This window comes from Amblyraja radiata, chromosome 10 (assembly GCF_010909765.2).
Source record: "Amblyraja radiata isolate CabotCenter1 chromosome 10, sAmbRad1.1.pri, whole genome shotgun sequence".
In the NCBI taxonomy this organism is placed as follows: Eukaryota; Metazoa; Chordata; class Chondrichthyes; order Rajiformes; family Rajidae; genus Amblyraja; species Amblyraja radiata.
This window is the reverse complement of record NC_045965.1, coordinates 31,241,759-31,255,903: the sequence shown is the minus strand read 5'-3', so window position 1 is coordinate 31,255,903 and position 14,145 is coordinate 31,241,759. Positions and strand designations below refer to the sequence as shown.

General features: G+C 41.3%; 1 protein-coding gene across 1 annotated transcript in view; it reads left to right on the top strand.

The window, feature by feature from the left end:
• Positions 1–1,894: 1,894 nt before the first annotated feature.
• The window catches only part of ankrd13c (ankyrin repeat domain 13C), a 41,404-nt gene continuing 29,153 nt past the window's right edge, over positions 1,895–14,145 (top strand). Inside the window, exons 1-3 of the mRNA XM_033028489.1 lie at positions 1,895–2,638; positions 8,567–8,608; positions 12,376–12,480. Of these exons, the coding sequence (XP_032884380.1) occupies positions 2,344–2,638; positions 8,567–8,608; positions 12,376–12,480 (442 nt within the window). The 5' untranslated portion in view covers positions 1,895–2,343. The remainder of the gene's footprint in view (positions 2,639–8,566; positions 8,609–12,375; positions 12,481–14,145) is intronic.

The window sequence follows — 14,145 nt, the reverse complement described above, 5'->3', positions numbered from 1 at the left end:
TGTTATGTTACAACTTTATAAATCATTGAAGAAAAACACAAAATGCTGGAGTAACTCAGCAGGACAGGTAACATCTCTGAGGAGAAAGAATAGGTGATGTTTCGGGTCGAGACATAGAAACATAGAAAGTAGGTGTAGGAGTAGGCCATTTGGCCCTTCAAGCCAGCACCGCCATTCAAAATGATCATGGCTGATCATCCAAAATCAATACCCCGTTCCAGCTTTTTCCCCCATATCCCTTGATTCCATTAGCCCTAAGAGCTAAATCTAACTCTCTTGAAAACATCCAGTGAATTGGCCTCCACTGCCTTCTGTGGCAGAGAATTCCACAGATTCCCAAGTCTCTGGGTGAGACTCTTCTTCAGACATTGGTTAGGCTACATCTGGTGTATTGTGTGCAGTTCTGTTCACCACGCTATAGGAAGAAAGTAATTGTGCTGGAGTAGGTGCTGAGGAGATTCACCAGGATGTTTAGCAAAAAATAAAGTGCTAGATGAACTCAGTGGGGCAATATCTGTGGCGGGAAATGGGCACACGACGTTTGAGGTTGGGACCCTTATCACAGACAGAATGGTTGGAATCTGGAATGCTGAAAGGAAAAGTCAAGAGATTATTTCCTGATTTCAAATGTGAGTGCAGGAAAGAGGAAAGGTCTGATGTCTACAACCAGTCAGGGTGCAAGGCAATACAAAAACAGAGTCAGAAAGATGGACAACTATATAAAGCAGAAATTGTCAGTATAATATTAATGATAACCAGCAATGTTATTACATTTATTATATAGTTATATATAATGTTATATTAGATTATATACAATATCATTACATTTACTGTAGCTATTAATGACATACTAACCATTGTGTTACGTCTCTGTACTATTTAGTGCACAGAGATGACACTAAGATGATGGCGATCCAAAACACATAATAGAATGCTCTGAAGTTCATCTGTTGCAGCAGCAATCACAAAACAGGATGGTGAGGCAAGATGTATCTCACGCCTATCTGCATAAGTGATCCACTTGACTTAAGAGTTCTTAGAGTGGAAACTTAAAGATATCAAGTTCAACTTGCAATGAATAATTCAGTAATTGACATGATTAAACGATCTGGCAAATTTACAATCAGTTGAATATACTATTTACGTTAATGTGAATACATTGATTGTATAATTCCATTAATGTAAATACTCGATGGTAGGTTAGAGAAAACAGGGTAATGTATTTAAGTGAAACTAAGTGTGGCAGGACTTTAATATATTATTGTACTAAACAATGCTATATAGTTGATATTTACAATTTCTTCTAAAGTGCTGTGCATCCTTCTACTTGTATATTTGCAACACAAAAGAGCCATCAGACATAGTTGAAGAGCCTCCGTGCATCTCACAGATTCACCTGGAAGATCAGGCACCAGACTGATAGAACCATCCACAATAAGTGGGCGACTGTAAATTCCTTCATAAAAAAAGCTTATTCCATTTTAACATCTCATCCAAACGGTCCCCCTGTATCTTCCTGGAACTTGGAGCCGAGTTGCTCATTTTGCATCAAAGTTTACACTGTAGCCAACATGTTTTCCTCAAATCTGGCTGATCAGTCTGAAGAAGGGTCTCGACCCGAAACGTCAGCCATTCCTACTCTCCAGAGATGCTGCCTGTCCCGCTGAGTTACCCCAGCATTTTGTGTCTACCTTCGACTTAAACCAGCATCTGCAGTTCTTTCCTACACATGTTTTCCTCAAAGTTATCTTGTTGTGTGTCAGCATCTCTGCAGCAACATCTCACTCGCCACACGCCGCCAGGGCCCGCTGGTGAAACCGCGTCGCTGCCCGCGTTGCCACGGTGACGGCGCAACGCGACAATCGGGAGTCATGAAAGATCGCGACAAAAGTGGAGACCGCTCAAAACATCGCGATAATTGGGAGAGGGGAGTGAGGGGACAAAAATGGCGGCCTAGGCTGAAGTGCAGGTTGAAGAGTTTACGAACTGGATGGTGGCGCTGCTGATCAGCGGCCCTCTGGCTTTATATGCGTCCGTGATTATATTTCAGTGGTTGTTTGGCGTTGCTTTTTCAATCTTCCCGCCCCTCCCCTCAACATCGCTCAGCGCTCGCTGCCTTCCCCGGGCTCTCTCTGGTGCCGCCCTCTCCCCACCCTTCAGGCCGCTGTCTTATTCCTATGTTACCGCAGCCTCCGAGCCCCGTATCTGATTGCTCTACATGTCGTTGTGTGGCGGTCGCGGTGCAACAACAGCAGCTAGAAGTGCTATCGTCAACCTCCGAGTGTGTGCGAGGTCCACGGCAGCAGTACTGCCACTCTGCCCTCTCCCATCTCTCTCGTCGTCATGACAGGAGAGAAGGCGGAAAGGATTGCTAACGGCCGCTCGGTGCGTAGGGATCACAGGCTGTTCAAAGAAGAGGCTGAAGCTGAGCACGACGACGAAGCGACTAGGACTAAAAACCGGGCTAAACTCTTTGCGAACCACAAACTGATCAAGAGCCCGGCTTCCACCACGGAGGCGGCGGCAGCAGCAGCCAGAGGCGTTGATTTTCCAGTCCATGAATGCGTCTTTAAAGGCGATATTCGTAAATTATCGTCATCGATAAGGACCCACAACATAGCTCAAAAAGATCTCCACGGTAAGTTCTGACACGGCGTTAATGAACTCTTCTGGGAAAATGGGAATCTCTTTGCCCAAAGTAGTGTTCACTAATCAAAGTTCAATGTATGCGCACGCATGTTTTATGTTTGATTTGTTGAATTGTTTAAATTTGAATTGTTTAATATTCTTCCATGGTTTTAACATTTGGTATACGCTGTTCTCGCCATTTATACAAAAGCGGCATAAAGATAAGTCTGTAAAGTAGGCGTAATCCTTGAAGGGAAAGAACTGGAATCTGTTTAGTAGTAGGCCTCAAATATCTGTATTCTGAAAACTTTCGGATAAGAACTGTAGTTTGGAGAATCAATTAAGTGGTGTCTGAATTTTGCTTAACTAAATTAATTAGCTAATTGGAGAATTTTAAAATGAATTTCATTAATTGGCATAGGTTTGTTTTAAAATATTTGTGTAGGAGGAACTGCAGATGCTGGTTTAAAGCGAAGATGGGTACAAAAAGTTGGAGTAGTGGGTCAGACAGGATCACTGGAGATAAGAATAATTGGCGTTTTGGGTTGCGACCCTTCAGACCTAGTCAGGGGAAAGGGAAAATAATCGTACTGTTTATCCTCAATTTTTGCACATTCTGGAAATGCTATGACAGATTATGTTGACCTTTTAATCCCATTGTTTTTAACGTAAGGGGTGGCGCAGTGATAGAGTTGCTACCTTACAGAACTAGAGACCCGGGTTCGATCCCGGGTTTGGTGTTATCTGTACGGAGTTTGTACGTTCTCTCAGTGACCATGTGGGTTTTCTCCGGGTGTTGTAGTTTCCTCTCGCATCCCAAAGAGTACAGGTTTGTAGGTTAATTGGCTTCTGTAAATTGACCCTAGTGTGTAGGATGCTGTAAGTGGACGAGGTGGCTGAAAGGCCTGTTTCCAAACTGCATCTCAAAATTAAACTAATCACCAGCTGGCCATTACAGATATTTAGTGCTAGGGCTTCTCATGTTAACTTTGTCAAAACACTCCATAATTTTGGAATACTTAAGTAACTTGCTCTGTAATTCTCTCTTTTTCCTCCAAATAGACAGCCTCAATTTCTTTGGTCTCTTTCATCACACATCCAATTTCTGTAAATTACTGCAAGACTTTTTCTAAGATCTTGACACAGTAAGTTTATTGTCCAGCTTTGCACAGTTTCACAAACAAAGGCTTGGATTTTTGTGGGGTGTGATGATGAACAATACTAACCATTCATTATACTTGACCAAGTCTTCTATGGGCTTTCACCCTGACCATGCGAAAAATTGACTCAGAATAGCACACTTTCAACAGTGGGAGATCTGGAGCTTTAGTGGACAACTAATCAAGCATTGATCAACAACTAATCAAGTATTTTCTGTTTTTATTTTGCAACAAATTGGATTGATGAGATGAAATAAAACAGAAAAATACTTGAAATGCTCAGCAGGTTATACTGCACCTGTGAGAAGAGGAGCAAAGTACCTTTATCAGTACAGGGAAGAAGATTGTTAAGAATCTGGGAGGGTGGGATGGAGGAGAGCAAAACCAGAGTGATTGTGGAGCTGTTAATTAAGTTATTTGGTCAATGAGTGAGTACGCACAGTTAAAGAATGAGATAATGGATTATAGAAGTTGCAAAATACAGAGAAGAAAGACTTGCCCGACAGGTCAGGTTGGGCAAGTTCTCCATTTCCAGAAGGGAAAAAAGTGGAATGGATGGAGGAATTAAATCCCTTAGGAGTAATTAGGAAATTATGCTTATAATATCTAATGCCAAATCATAAAAAAGCAGTATAAGGAAACAAAAAGGATTAGAACTAAGATGAGACAAGTTTTCAAACGCACACAAATTTTATGTTGTAGTAAAATTAAGATCTAATGGCACCACACCACCACAATTTGTCGCTTCCAAATACATAGTTGGCTATATTTAAGACTTTATGATACAGCTAAAGGTTTACTTGAATTGACACGCTATACTTTTCCTCAATACGTAACTATTAAGTGAAACGTACAACTATCTTCAGTCAATGGATGATCTATTTTGGCCTTGTCATTGCCACAGAAGTCAAATCTTCAGCCAACTGAGTCAGTCCATGTGATATCAAGAACAGGCAGAGCATACTGAATACAGAAAAGGTTGTGACCTTCAACAATATTCTGCAGTAGTGCCAAAGATGTGCTCAAGAACCAGATACATCTCTAGCCAAGCAAATCCAGTACACCCACGACATCAGCCTCCAACCAGCAAAGTGGAACATTGCTCTGAGATGTCTTGTGTCCTAAAACCAGGACTGTCTATTATAGTCAGCTGTCTATTATAATTCCATTAGTAAAGAAATGGAAGGTATTGTCAACATTCCTATCGAGCGATAATTACTCAGCAGTCACTTGCGCAGACTTATTTTGGTATTGGAACCATTCTGCCGCTGACCTCAATATTGTTCTGGTCAAACTAAGAACAAAAGGGTTAAATTCAGGAGAGAAGTTGAGATGCTTGTTGTAGACCAGTGCTGGGGTATTTATATAATTGGAGAAGTGTACTAGGCTCATTCATCGTCAACTGCATCATTGATATCCAGCATTTTACCCTTCCACAGTTCTTTCAGATCAGCAGACGTGTGCTGATGATTGCCGTGTTCAGTGCTACTTGTATTTTCCTTGGATAATAGCTTGTGCGCATATACAGTATGTCCAAATATTATTTGCAACAAAAACAGGAAATACAGGTTGAACACCAATTATCTGGCAACTGATGGTCCACCCATCCAGTCAAAATTATGAGATCTCGGTTGAAATTCTCTGAGCAGCCATAAATGGCTTGCGAGTGGCGAGCGCTCTTTCCGGTCATGTCCCTCTGTTGTGAAATAACTAACTATACTCTCAATCATCTCTCCTAACTATTTTGCAAAGGCAATACAATAAACCCTCTTTTTATGACCCCCTTATAATAGATGTTTGATATACCAGACGGACCTGCTGACCGACCGCCGGCTTGCATCGTCTCCACGGCCGTTTAGAGAGCTAGCTTCCAACGCCACTCCTGACTCACAAGGAGCTCCAGCGAGCCTTTCCTCACCCACCATAAGGACCAAAGTGCTGGAGTAATTCAGTGCATCAGGATCTCTGGAGAACACGGATAGGTGACATTGGGACCCTTCCGCCGAATGATTCAGTTGGCTGTTACTCCAACGGTTTGTGTCATTTCACTTTAAAACTGGGAGCCTATGACGCTGATCTGCATCAGTGAGCCCTTCTTCACCGGTTCGCATGGCTGTTGTTGCGGCTCACATAGCCTCTGGCGACGGCTTTCATCAGTGTGCCCCCACCGACAGAATGTGCTCAGTAACCATGGGACTCCCTCCCCTTTCTCCTGCTGTTGCTTCCAAGGTGGAGTATTTTGGTGACCCCGGGCAGAGAAGGAGGGGTTGGGAGGAGGGGGCGGCGACCCAAAGAAAGCGCTGTTGCCAGGGGATAACAACATGAGCCACAACAACAGTCATGTGAGCCAGTGAAGAGGGGCTTGCTGGTGCAGACCAGCGGCATTGGCTCTCAGTTTTAAAGCGAAATTACACAAAATGGTGGAGTAACTCAGCCGACTGAATCAGTCTGAGGAAGGATCCGGTCACCTATCCGTGTTCTCTAGATATCCTGACGCGCTGAATTACCAACACTTTAGTCCTTGTGGTGGGTGAAGGACTCGCTGGTGCGACTTGCGAGTCGGGAGTGGCGTCAGAAGAAGGCGCTCTAAACAGCCAAAGAGACGGTGCAAGCCGGCAGGTCATTCCATTTACATTTTATACCTGTTTTGTTTAAGTTACTGGCATTCCATGGTGCTTTAAAGACACAGGACTCGAAATTAATGGTTGCCCGGGTGCCAATGGCGACCTAAAGTCCCGCCGGGCAACCTAAAAGCCGTGCCATTTTGCCTGGCTTGGCAAGCACCCGGGACACCTATCGTTCCAACTCTGAGCGGGGGGTCTCTCTCCCCCTCCCCCTCCCCCTCCCCCTCCCTAAATGTCCACCTAAACTGTCATTTGGCAACCTAAAAAGCTGTCACGGTTGCCTGGGCTGGCAACAGGGAAAAAAGTTAAGTGAGAGCCCTGAAAGCTGACGGGAGGAGATGGGAAGATGTGGCCATTGGTCGGATCCCGTTCGTAGACAAAGCTAGAGAAAATCAGCGGGTGAGGCAGCATCTATGGAGCGTAGGAATAGGCGACGTTTCGGATCGAGACCCTTCTTCAGAATGATGTCGGGGAGGGGGAGATGGGGCTGGAAAAAGAAAGGAAGAGGCGGAGACGGTAGGTTGAGGGAGAGCTGGGAATGGGAGGGGAAGGAGGGAGAAAGCAAGGACTACCTGAAATTGGAGAAGCCAATGTTCATACCGCTGGGGTGTAAACTACCCAAGTGAAATATGAGGTGCTGTTCCTCCAATTTGTTGTGGGCCATGGAGGTGGCCCAGGACAGAAAGGTCGGTTTCGGAAATGGGAGGGGGCGTTGAAGTGCTGAGCCACCAGGAGATCAGGTTGGTTATTGCGAACTGAGTGGAGGTGTTGTGCGAAGCGATCGCCAAACCTGCACTTGGTCTCACCGAGGTTGATCATACGCTGAATAATCCAACCACATTTTTGTTTGGAAGTGGAAAGAAATAATAGAAATTTGATTCATTGCAATGTGTAAGAAGAGTTGAGATACTGTAATTTTGCTGCATGTCATTGTGGTATATATCATGTCTTGATTGGTGAATATGTTTCGTTTGTGACTTTATTTGAAGCAGAAATAATATGTGAATGCTTCATTGAGCATAATTCCGACTGGTAACTACGCACTTCGTCCGAGCACATTATCATGCAAGCAGTCTTAAATGACCACCTAAACTATCATTTGGCAACCTAAAAAGCTGCCTAGGTTGCCCGGCTGGAAACAGAAAAAAAGTTAAGTGAGAACCCTGAGGAAGGGTGTCATTCGTGGGCCAGGGGTGTATTGTAATTTCATTATCACGTGACCTCTGTTGGTCCAGAAAAACTGATAATCCAGAAAGGCTCTGAAACTGAGGCTGCCAGAAAATCTGTGTTTAACTTGTACTGGGAAAAAAACTCATTCCAATGCCCTTCATTCTTGATTGCATTAATCATTTAAAATAACAGTTTTTTTCCTGCCTACCTACCATACCCTGACATTTCTTTTGCAATGTTACTATTACCAAGTCTTTCACTGTTGAAATCTTGTGGGTTGCCATTTACTGCAAACTTAACTGAACCTGTCACACAAATACTGTGGCTGCAGAACAAGTCATAGTTAATATATTTTCTACTCATTACCCCATTTCCTGATTCCATTGACAAAGAAGATGGTCTTTAAAGCAGATGATGAAATACTCTGCATGGCCTGAATGTGTACTATTCCAACAGTGATCACAGCAATACTCCATTCAGGACACGTTGATTTGTTTGGCTGACCATTTACAGAATTTTATCGGTAGATCTTGCCAAGTCCTCTTCAACATCTGGATCCAAGAGTGACCGCTCCATGCACGATCTTATCGAAATTGTCCATTTTATTTGCTTCACAGATTAGTGTAGCCTAAATGTCATACCAATTTACTGATTCAATATTTGTTGTTGCCATTGGCTTGATAGTATTCAGTTCCTACCACTTCAAATCTTTTTGTTTTTGTATGCTTTTACAATTGCCATTGTAAAATTATTTTTTGCAATAGACTGCGTTTGCACCTATAAAACATCATTCTACAAAGAGCAAAAGTTTTCGATGATTTCATTCTGCTTCACTAAAGTTGTATTTCAGGTAACAGTGAAGCTAAAATAAATGGGTCAGTCATTATCGGATATATTTAATTTAGTTAATTATAGAAAGTAATAACTATTACGTTGCTGACAAAAATTATGCACATGTCTCTTGTCTGCATCTTGTCTTTTCAGGAAACACGCCATTACACCTTGCTGTGATGTTAGGGCACAAAGGTAAATACTTTTGTTTTAGCATCTCTTTGCTAAAAAGTTGCACATTTTATATTGTAGAACATTCAGCTGAAGATTGGATTATGATAGAGCTTGAAGTGCTGTTGGATATATCAGTGGTCATATAATCTCTTAAGACATTGAATTTGGCAGAATGTTTCTAAAATTAAATTAGAAATGTTTTCATTGCACTTGCTTAAACAAACCTTGACCATCATTTCATATAATCTTTGCAGTAACTGTGATTAACCTGCAATTCTTGTTGGTTACTTTCACCTAATTAACTTTTAGACATAAAATTCTAAAGATCATCTCAGTCATCAACTTTGAATTTAGTTGTTGATAAAGTATTTGAGGCTCTTGTAAAATCTACCACCTGAATCCCTTGTTCCCTCCTTCCCCTTCCACCTATGTCCCTTCCTCTGGCTATACATTTCACTTCTCTTATCTGACACCCTTTTGTCTTGCAATGCCAATTAAAACCCCTTGTATTCACCTATCACATACCAGGCCTTTCCTGGTCTCCCCTTTCTTTTCCAGCTTTCTCTTCCCCCCCCCCCCCACCCTCCCACCACTACAATTGGTCTGAAGAAGGGTCCTGATTTGGAACATCGACTGTCCATTCTATTCACAGAGGCTGCCTGACCCATTGAGTTCCTCCAGCACTTTGTTTGGCTTTTTCAAAATATTTATCTGATTCAATTGCTTCCTGTATTGCATTCAGTAGAAATCACTGATGCTACACCAATTTAGGCACAAATGGATTGTCTCACATGACTTAACTATGCTTGTATTGCTAATGCCTATATTGTAAAAAAAAAATGTGATTTCATTTACAGTGCTAACCTTTGATCGTTCTACAGGTGTTAATTAGCAGTTCATTAAAATTGGTATTCCACTTGCTCCATTTAAGATTGTAGTTTCTGAGGTTGGTAGCTAAATTGGCCATTATAAAATTGTGCACGTGTAGTAGAGTCTGGGAATGGAAATGTAGGGAGAATTAAAACATGACATTTGTGTAAATTGGTGCTTAATTGTTATGCAGACCAGTAGGCCTGAGTTTTTCCCCAAGATTCCTCAGTGAATTCATCTGTACATCGATGTTCTTAAAATTTTAGTCTAAAAGAACGCTAACCAAATCTGAAGATATTTGGGCACTTCCTTCCATTCTGAGAAGAATAAATTATTTAAGGACCATAAGTGTTTAAATCAGTTATCCAAATAATTATATTTTCACATTTACAGTCCTTTAATTGCTAGGGTCTTCATTTTGTTTTTGAACATCTCTCTGTCTTAGTCAAATATTTTGAAACTGCAATTGTATTTCCTTTATCAACCCTCTTTTACTTTATCAAATAATTTCAGGTGCTGGCTTGGATTTGTAAATGTATATTTTCCTATTGCTGGTAAATTTTGTCTGATGGATTAATGTTTCAAAATTTGCAAGTACTCAAAAAACAAAAACAAAGTGGTAGAGTAACTTAGTGGGTCAGGCAGCATCTCTGGAGAACAGTGTGGACTCAGTGGGCCTAACAGCCTGTTTCCATGCTGTATCTTGCAATCAACCTAGAGACGGAAATTAGCTACTGATTGGCTACAATCTCGCATATTTACATGCAAATGTTCATTAATATGCACTGTCCCTATAAACAAATTATTATTATTATTATTAACCAATTGAAAGTACAAAGTTAATTTACAGAAGACTCTTAAGTGTCGAATAGGTCAGGAGGACGCATTGTTGGCAACAACGCTGAACAAGATTCAACTGTCAGCTCTTTATGCCGGTTTACCAACTAAACAAAAATCAGATTAATTCATTTCTTTTGCACATATTGATTTCTTGTAAATGGTGCTTATTTTGTATTTATAAATGTAATGAATGCATATCTAAAAGCTGCACCAGTTTTCATTAATTTCCAATTCATGGACTTGTTGCAAACGGTTTCTGGGATATTTTCATGATTGGACATGCTAGAAGGCTCAAAAACTGGTTGTTTCTAAAGCTTCCCATTTAATGGGAAGTGCCTCCTTCCCAGTGAAATCAGTTAGTTCAGAACTCAAAAGTATTGTTTTCCTCTGTTAAGAGTATGTAGTGTGAAGTCTTTACTTGAAATAATCATGAAAATGTAATAACTACAAATATAGGAATAGTCGATATGCACTCTTGAGAGACTCCAATGCTGGAATCTGGATCAAAAGAAACTGGAGGAACCCGGCATTAGTGCAACATCTGTGAGGGGAAGATATTGTCAATGTGTTATTTGCGACAAACTTAATTATTTTTTTTAAAACAGAAAATTTTGTTAAAGCTCAACTTTTTTCAGGCAGCATCTGAAACAGAAAATGGCCCACATTGTGCAGACTCAAAACATTGACTGTTTCTCTTTTTATATACTAGATTTTCAGTGTTTCATGTCCCGGCACATTCTGTGGAATTTATTGCCACAGATGGCTGTGGAGGCCAAGTCATTGGGTATTTTTAAGGAGGAGATTGACAGATTCTTGGTTAGTGAATGGTTATGGAGAGAAGGTATGAGAATGGGGTTTAGAGGGAAAGATAGATCAGCCATGTAGCAGAGTAGACTTGATGGGCCAAATGGCCTGATTATGCTGATTATGCTATCACTTGTCTACATTCGACGCCTGTTTCATGATGGCATCCTCAACAATCAAAACAAAAAGATTGACTCCAACAGATTGGCTCATCGGTGGCCTAGTTCCAGTACCATTGAATGCCTCTTGGAGACCATGACCTCTGGTCCAACAAAACGGATAATCCAGAAAGGCTCTGGAACCAAGGGTTCTGGAAAATCGGTGGTGGACTAGTACAAACATTTAAAGATACTTTTTTTCAGAATTTTAATGAATTACAATCCATGTCTTTTTTTAAGAGCTTGAGTGTTTATATGGGTGTGATTTATGGCCTAGTATGCCATTTTAAATATAGATTCACTACTCGCACATTAAAGCTTAATTTTTAATCTATTGGTGGAAATTCTCGAATCATCAATTACATAGTATGATGGCAAAAGGTGTCAGCTTCACCAACAGGGCAACAAAAAATTGATCCAGTTATGCCTAATCATTCAACTCTGAAATATTGGTGCCTTGAGCAGTTCATATAGGAGTAGAAGTCATGATTGATTTGCTGACTCGGGTGCACAGAAACCAAATGTACCCTGCATGTTTCATCCTAACTGAGATTTAACTTGACGATTTGAACTGAGCCATTTCCCAACTGCTTGTGATGGATTGACTTTTTTTCATTGCATTTCTCAATTTGCTTGTTAATTAATTAAACGATTTATTTTGGGAGTTGATTGGTGGTGGAGAGTTTTGTTGTACCAAGAAAACATTTTTAGACTTCGGGGTCAAGGAAAGAGCGTTCACGTTCGCGGCCCTGTTTCCACCAATCTTTCCACCAAGAAGCACAAGACAGACACCATTGTATGCAGATGCCGAGAAGTGTGTTCAGCTCTGGCTGAACAACTTCTAATCTTGTGTGTGGACTCGATAAGAAGAAGATTAGACTTAAATTTCCTTTTTTGCGTTTTCTACATATTAAACACTTGCTGATACTTAAACATTGGTAGATAATCTTGAACCATTTATCTTAAGCTGAAATAATGCAAATGGATTTTGGGAATTCATTTTGTATAATTGAAAGTAATGAATACAGACAGTAAATGCTTGCCATTCAAGTGAAATTGGAGATGCATCATTGTTGCTTGACTTGTGTCATAACTTGTTTTTATTTCCATTTACAGAGTGCGCCCATTTACTTCTAGCTCACAATGCGCTGGTAAAGGTGAAAAATGCTCAGGGATGGAGTCCGCTGGCAGAAGCCATCAGCTATGGAGACCGACAAATGAGTATGGTTTTTGTTTCATTTATTCAAGTCTGGAGTGCTACAGAATACATTTGTACTTCTCACTCCCATTCTACCCTGCTTATTTTCTCCCTGTATGTTCAAAGGATGGATAACCTGGTGTTCAATAAGGTTGCTAGCTGTTAAATTGTCTATATTGATCTACAGAAAACAACCATAATGCTTGATATACAATCCCCACAGCATTGTGGCCATGCTAGTCACAATGTAATTAGCACTTTATAAACCTTGACCTGCATAACTTGATTTACAATCCATTCTACAATAAAATCATACAGCACTGTGTAATTTGGTCTGGCACAAAAGGAATCTTAATCTTTTTGTCTATTACTGCCCTTATAACATAGAACAACACAGGTAGAGGCCCTTCGGCCCACAATGTCTATGCTGAACATGATGCCAAGACCAACATTTATCAGCCTGCACGTAATCCATATCCCTCCATTCCCTGCATATCCATGTGCCTATCTCAGTCTCTTGAATGGCACTGTCGAATCTGCCTCACATCACCACTCCCTGCCGCGTGTTAAAGGGACTCAACACCCTAAGTTTAAAAAAAACATGTCCTGCACATGACCAAAAAAATTAGTCCTCTCACCTTTAAAGTTCTGTCATCTAGTACTTATCATTTCCACCCTGGGGGAAAATAGACAATAGGTGCAGGAGTAGGCCATTCGGCCCTTCGAGCCAGCACTGCCATTCAATGTGATCATGGCTGATCATCCACAATCAGTACCCTGTTCCTGCCTTCTCTCCATATCCCTTAACTCTGCTATCCCTAAGAGCTCTATCTAACTCTCTTGAAAGCATCCAGAGAACCAGCCTCCACCGCCCCCTGAGGCAGAGAATTCCGCACACTCACAACTCTCTGTGTGAAAAAGTTTTTCCTCATCTCCGTTCTAAATGGCTTACCACTTATTCTTAAACTATGGCCGCTGGTTCTGGACTCCCCAACATTGGGAACATGTTTCCTGCCTCTAGTGTGTCCAAACCATTAATCTTATGTTTCAATAAGATTCCCTCTCATCCTTTTAAATTCCAGAGTATACAAGCCCAGTCGCTCCAATCTATCAACATATGGCAGTCCCGCCATCCTGGGAATTAACCTTGTGAACTTACGCTGCACTTCCTCAATAGCAAGAATACCTTTCCTCAAATTTGGAGACCAAAACTGCACACAATACTCCAGGTGTGGTCTCACTAGAGCTCAGTACAACTGCAGAAGGACCTCTTTGCTCATATAGGCAACTCCTCTTGTTATGAAGGCAAACATGCCGTTTGCTTTCTTTACTGCCTGCTGCATGTGACTGATGTAAAAGGACACCCAAGTCTCATTGATCCTCCCCTTTTCCTTATCTAACACCATTCATATAATATTCTGCTTTGTTCTTGCCACCAAAGTGGATAACCTCACATTTATCCACATTAAACTGCAACTCACCCAACCTTCAAAATCACCCTGCATCCTCATATCATCCTCCTCACAGTTCACACTGCCACCCAACTTTGCGTCATCTGCAAATTTGCTAATGTTACTTTTAATCCTTTCATCTAAATCATTAATATATATTGTAAATAGTTGCGGTCCCAGCACCGAGCCTTGCGGTACCCCACTAGTCACTTCCTGCCATTCTGAAAGGACCTGTTA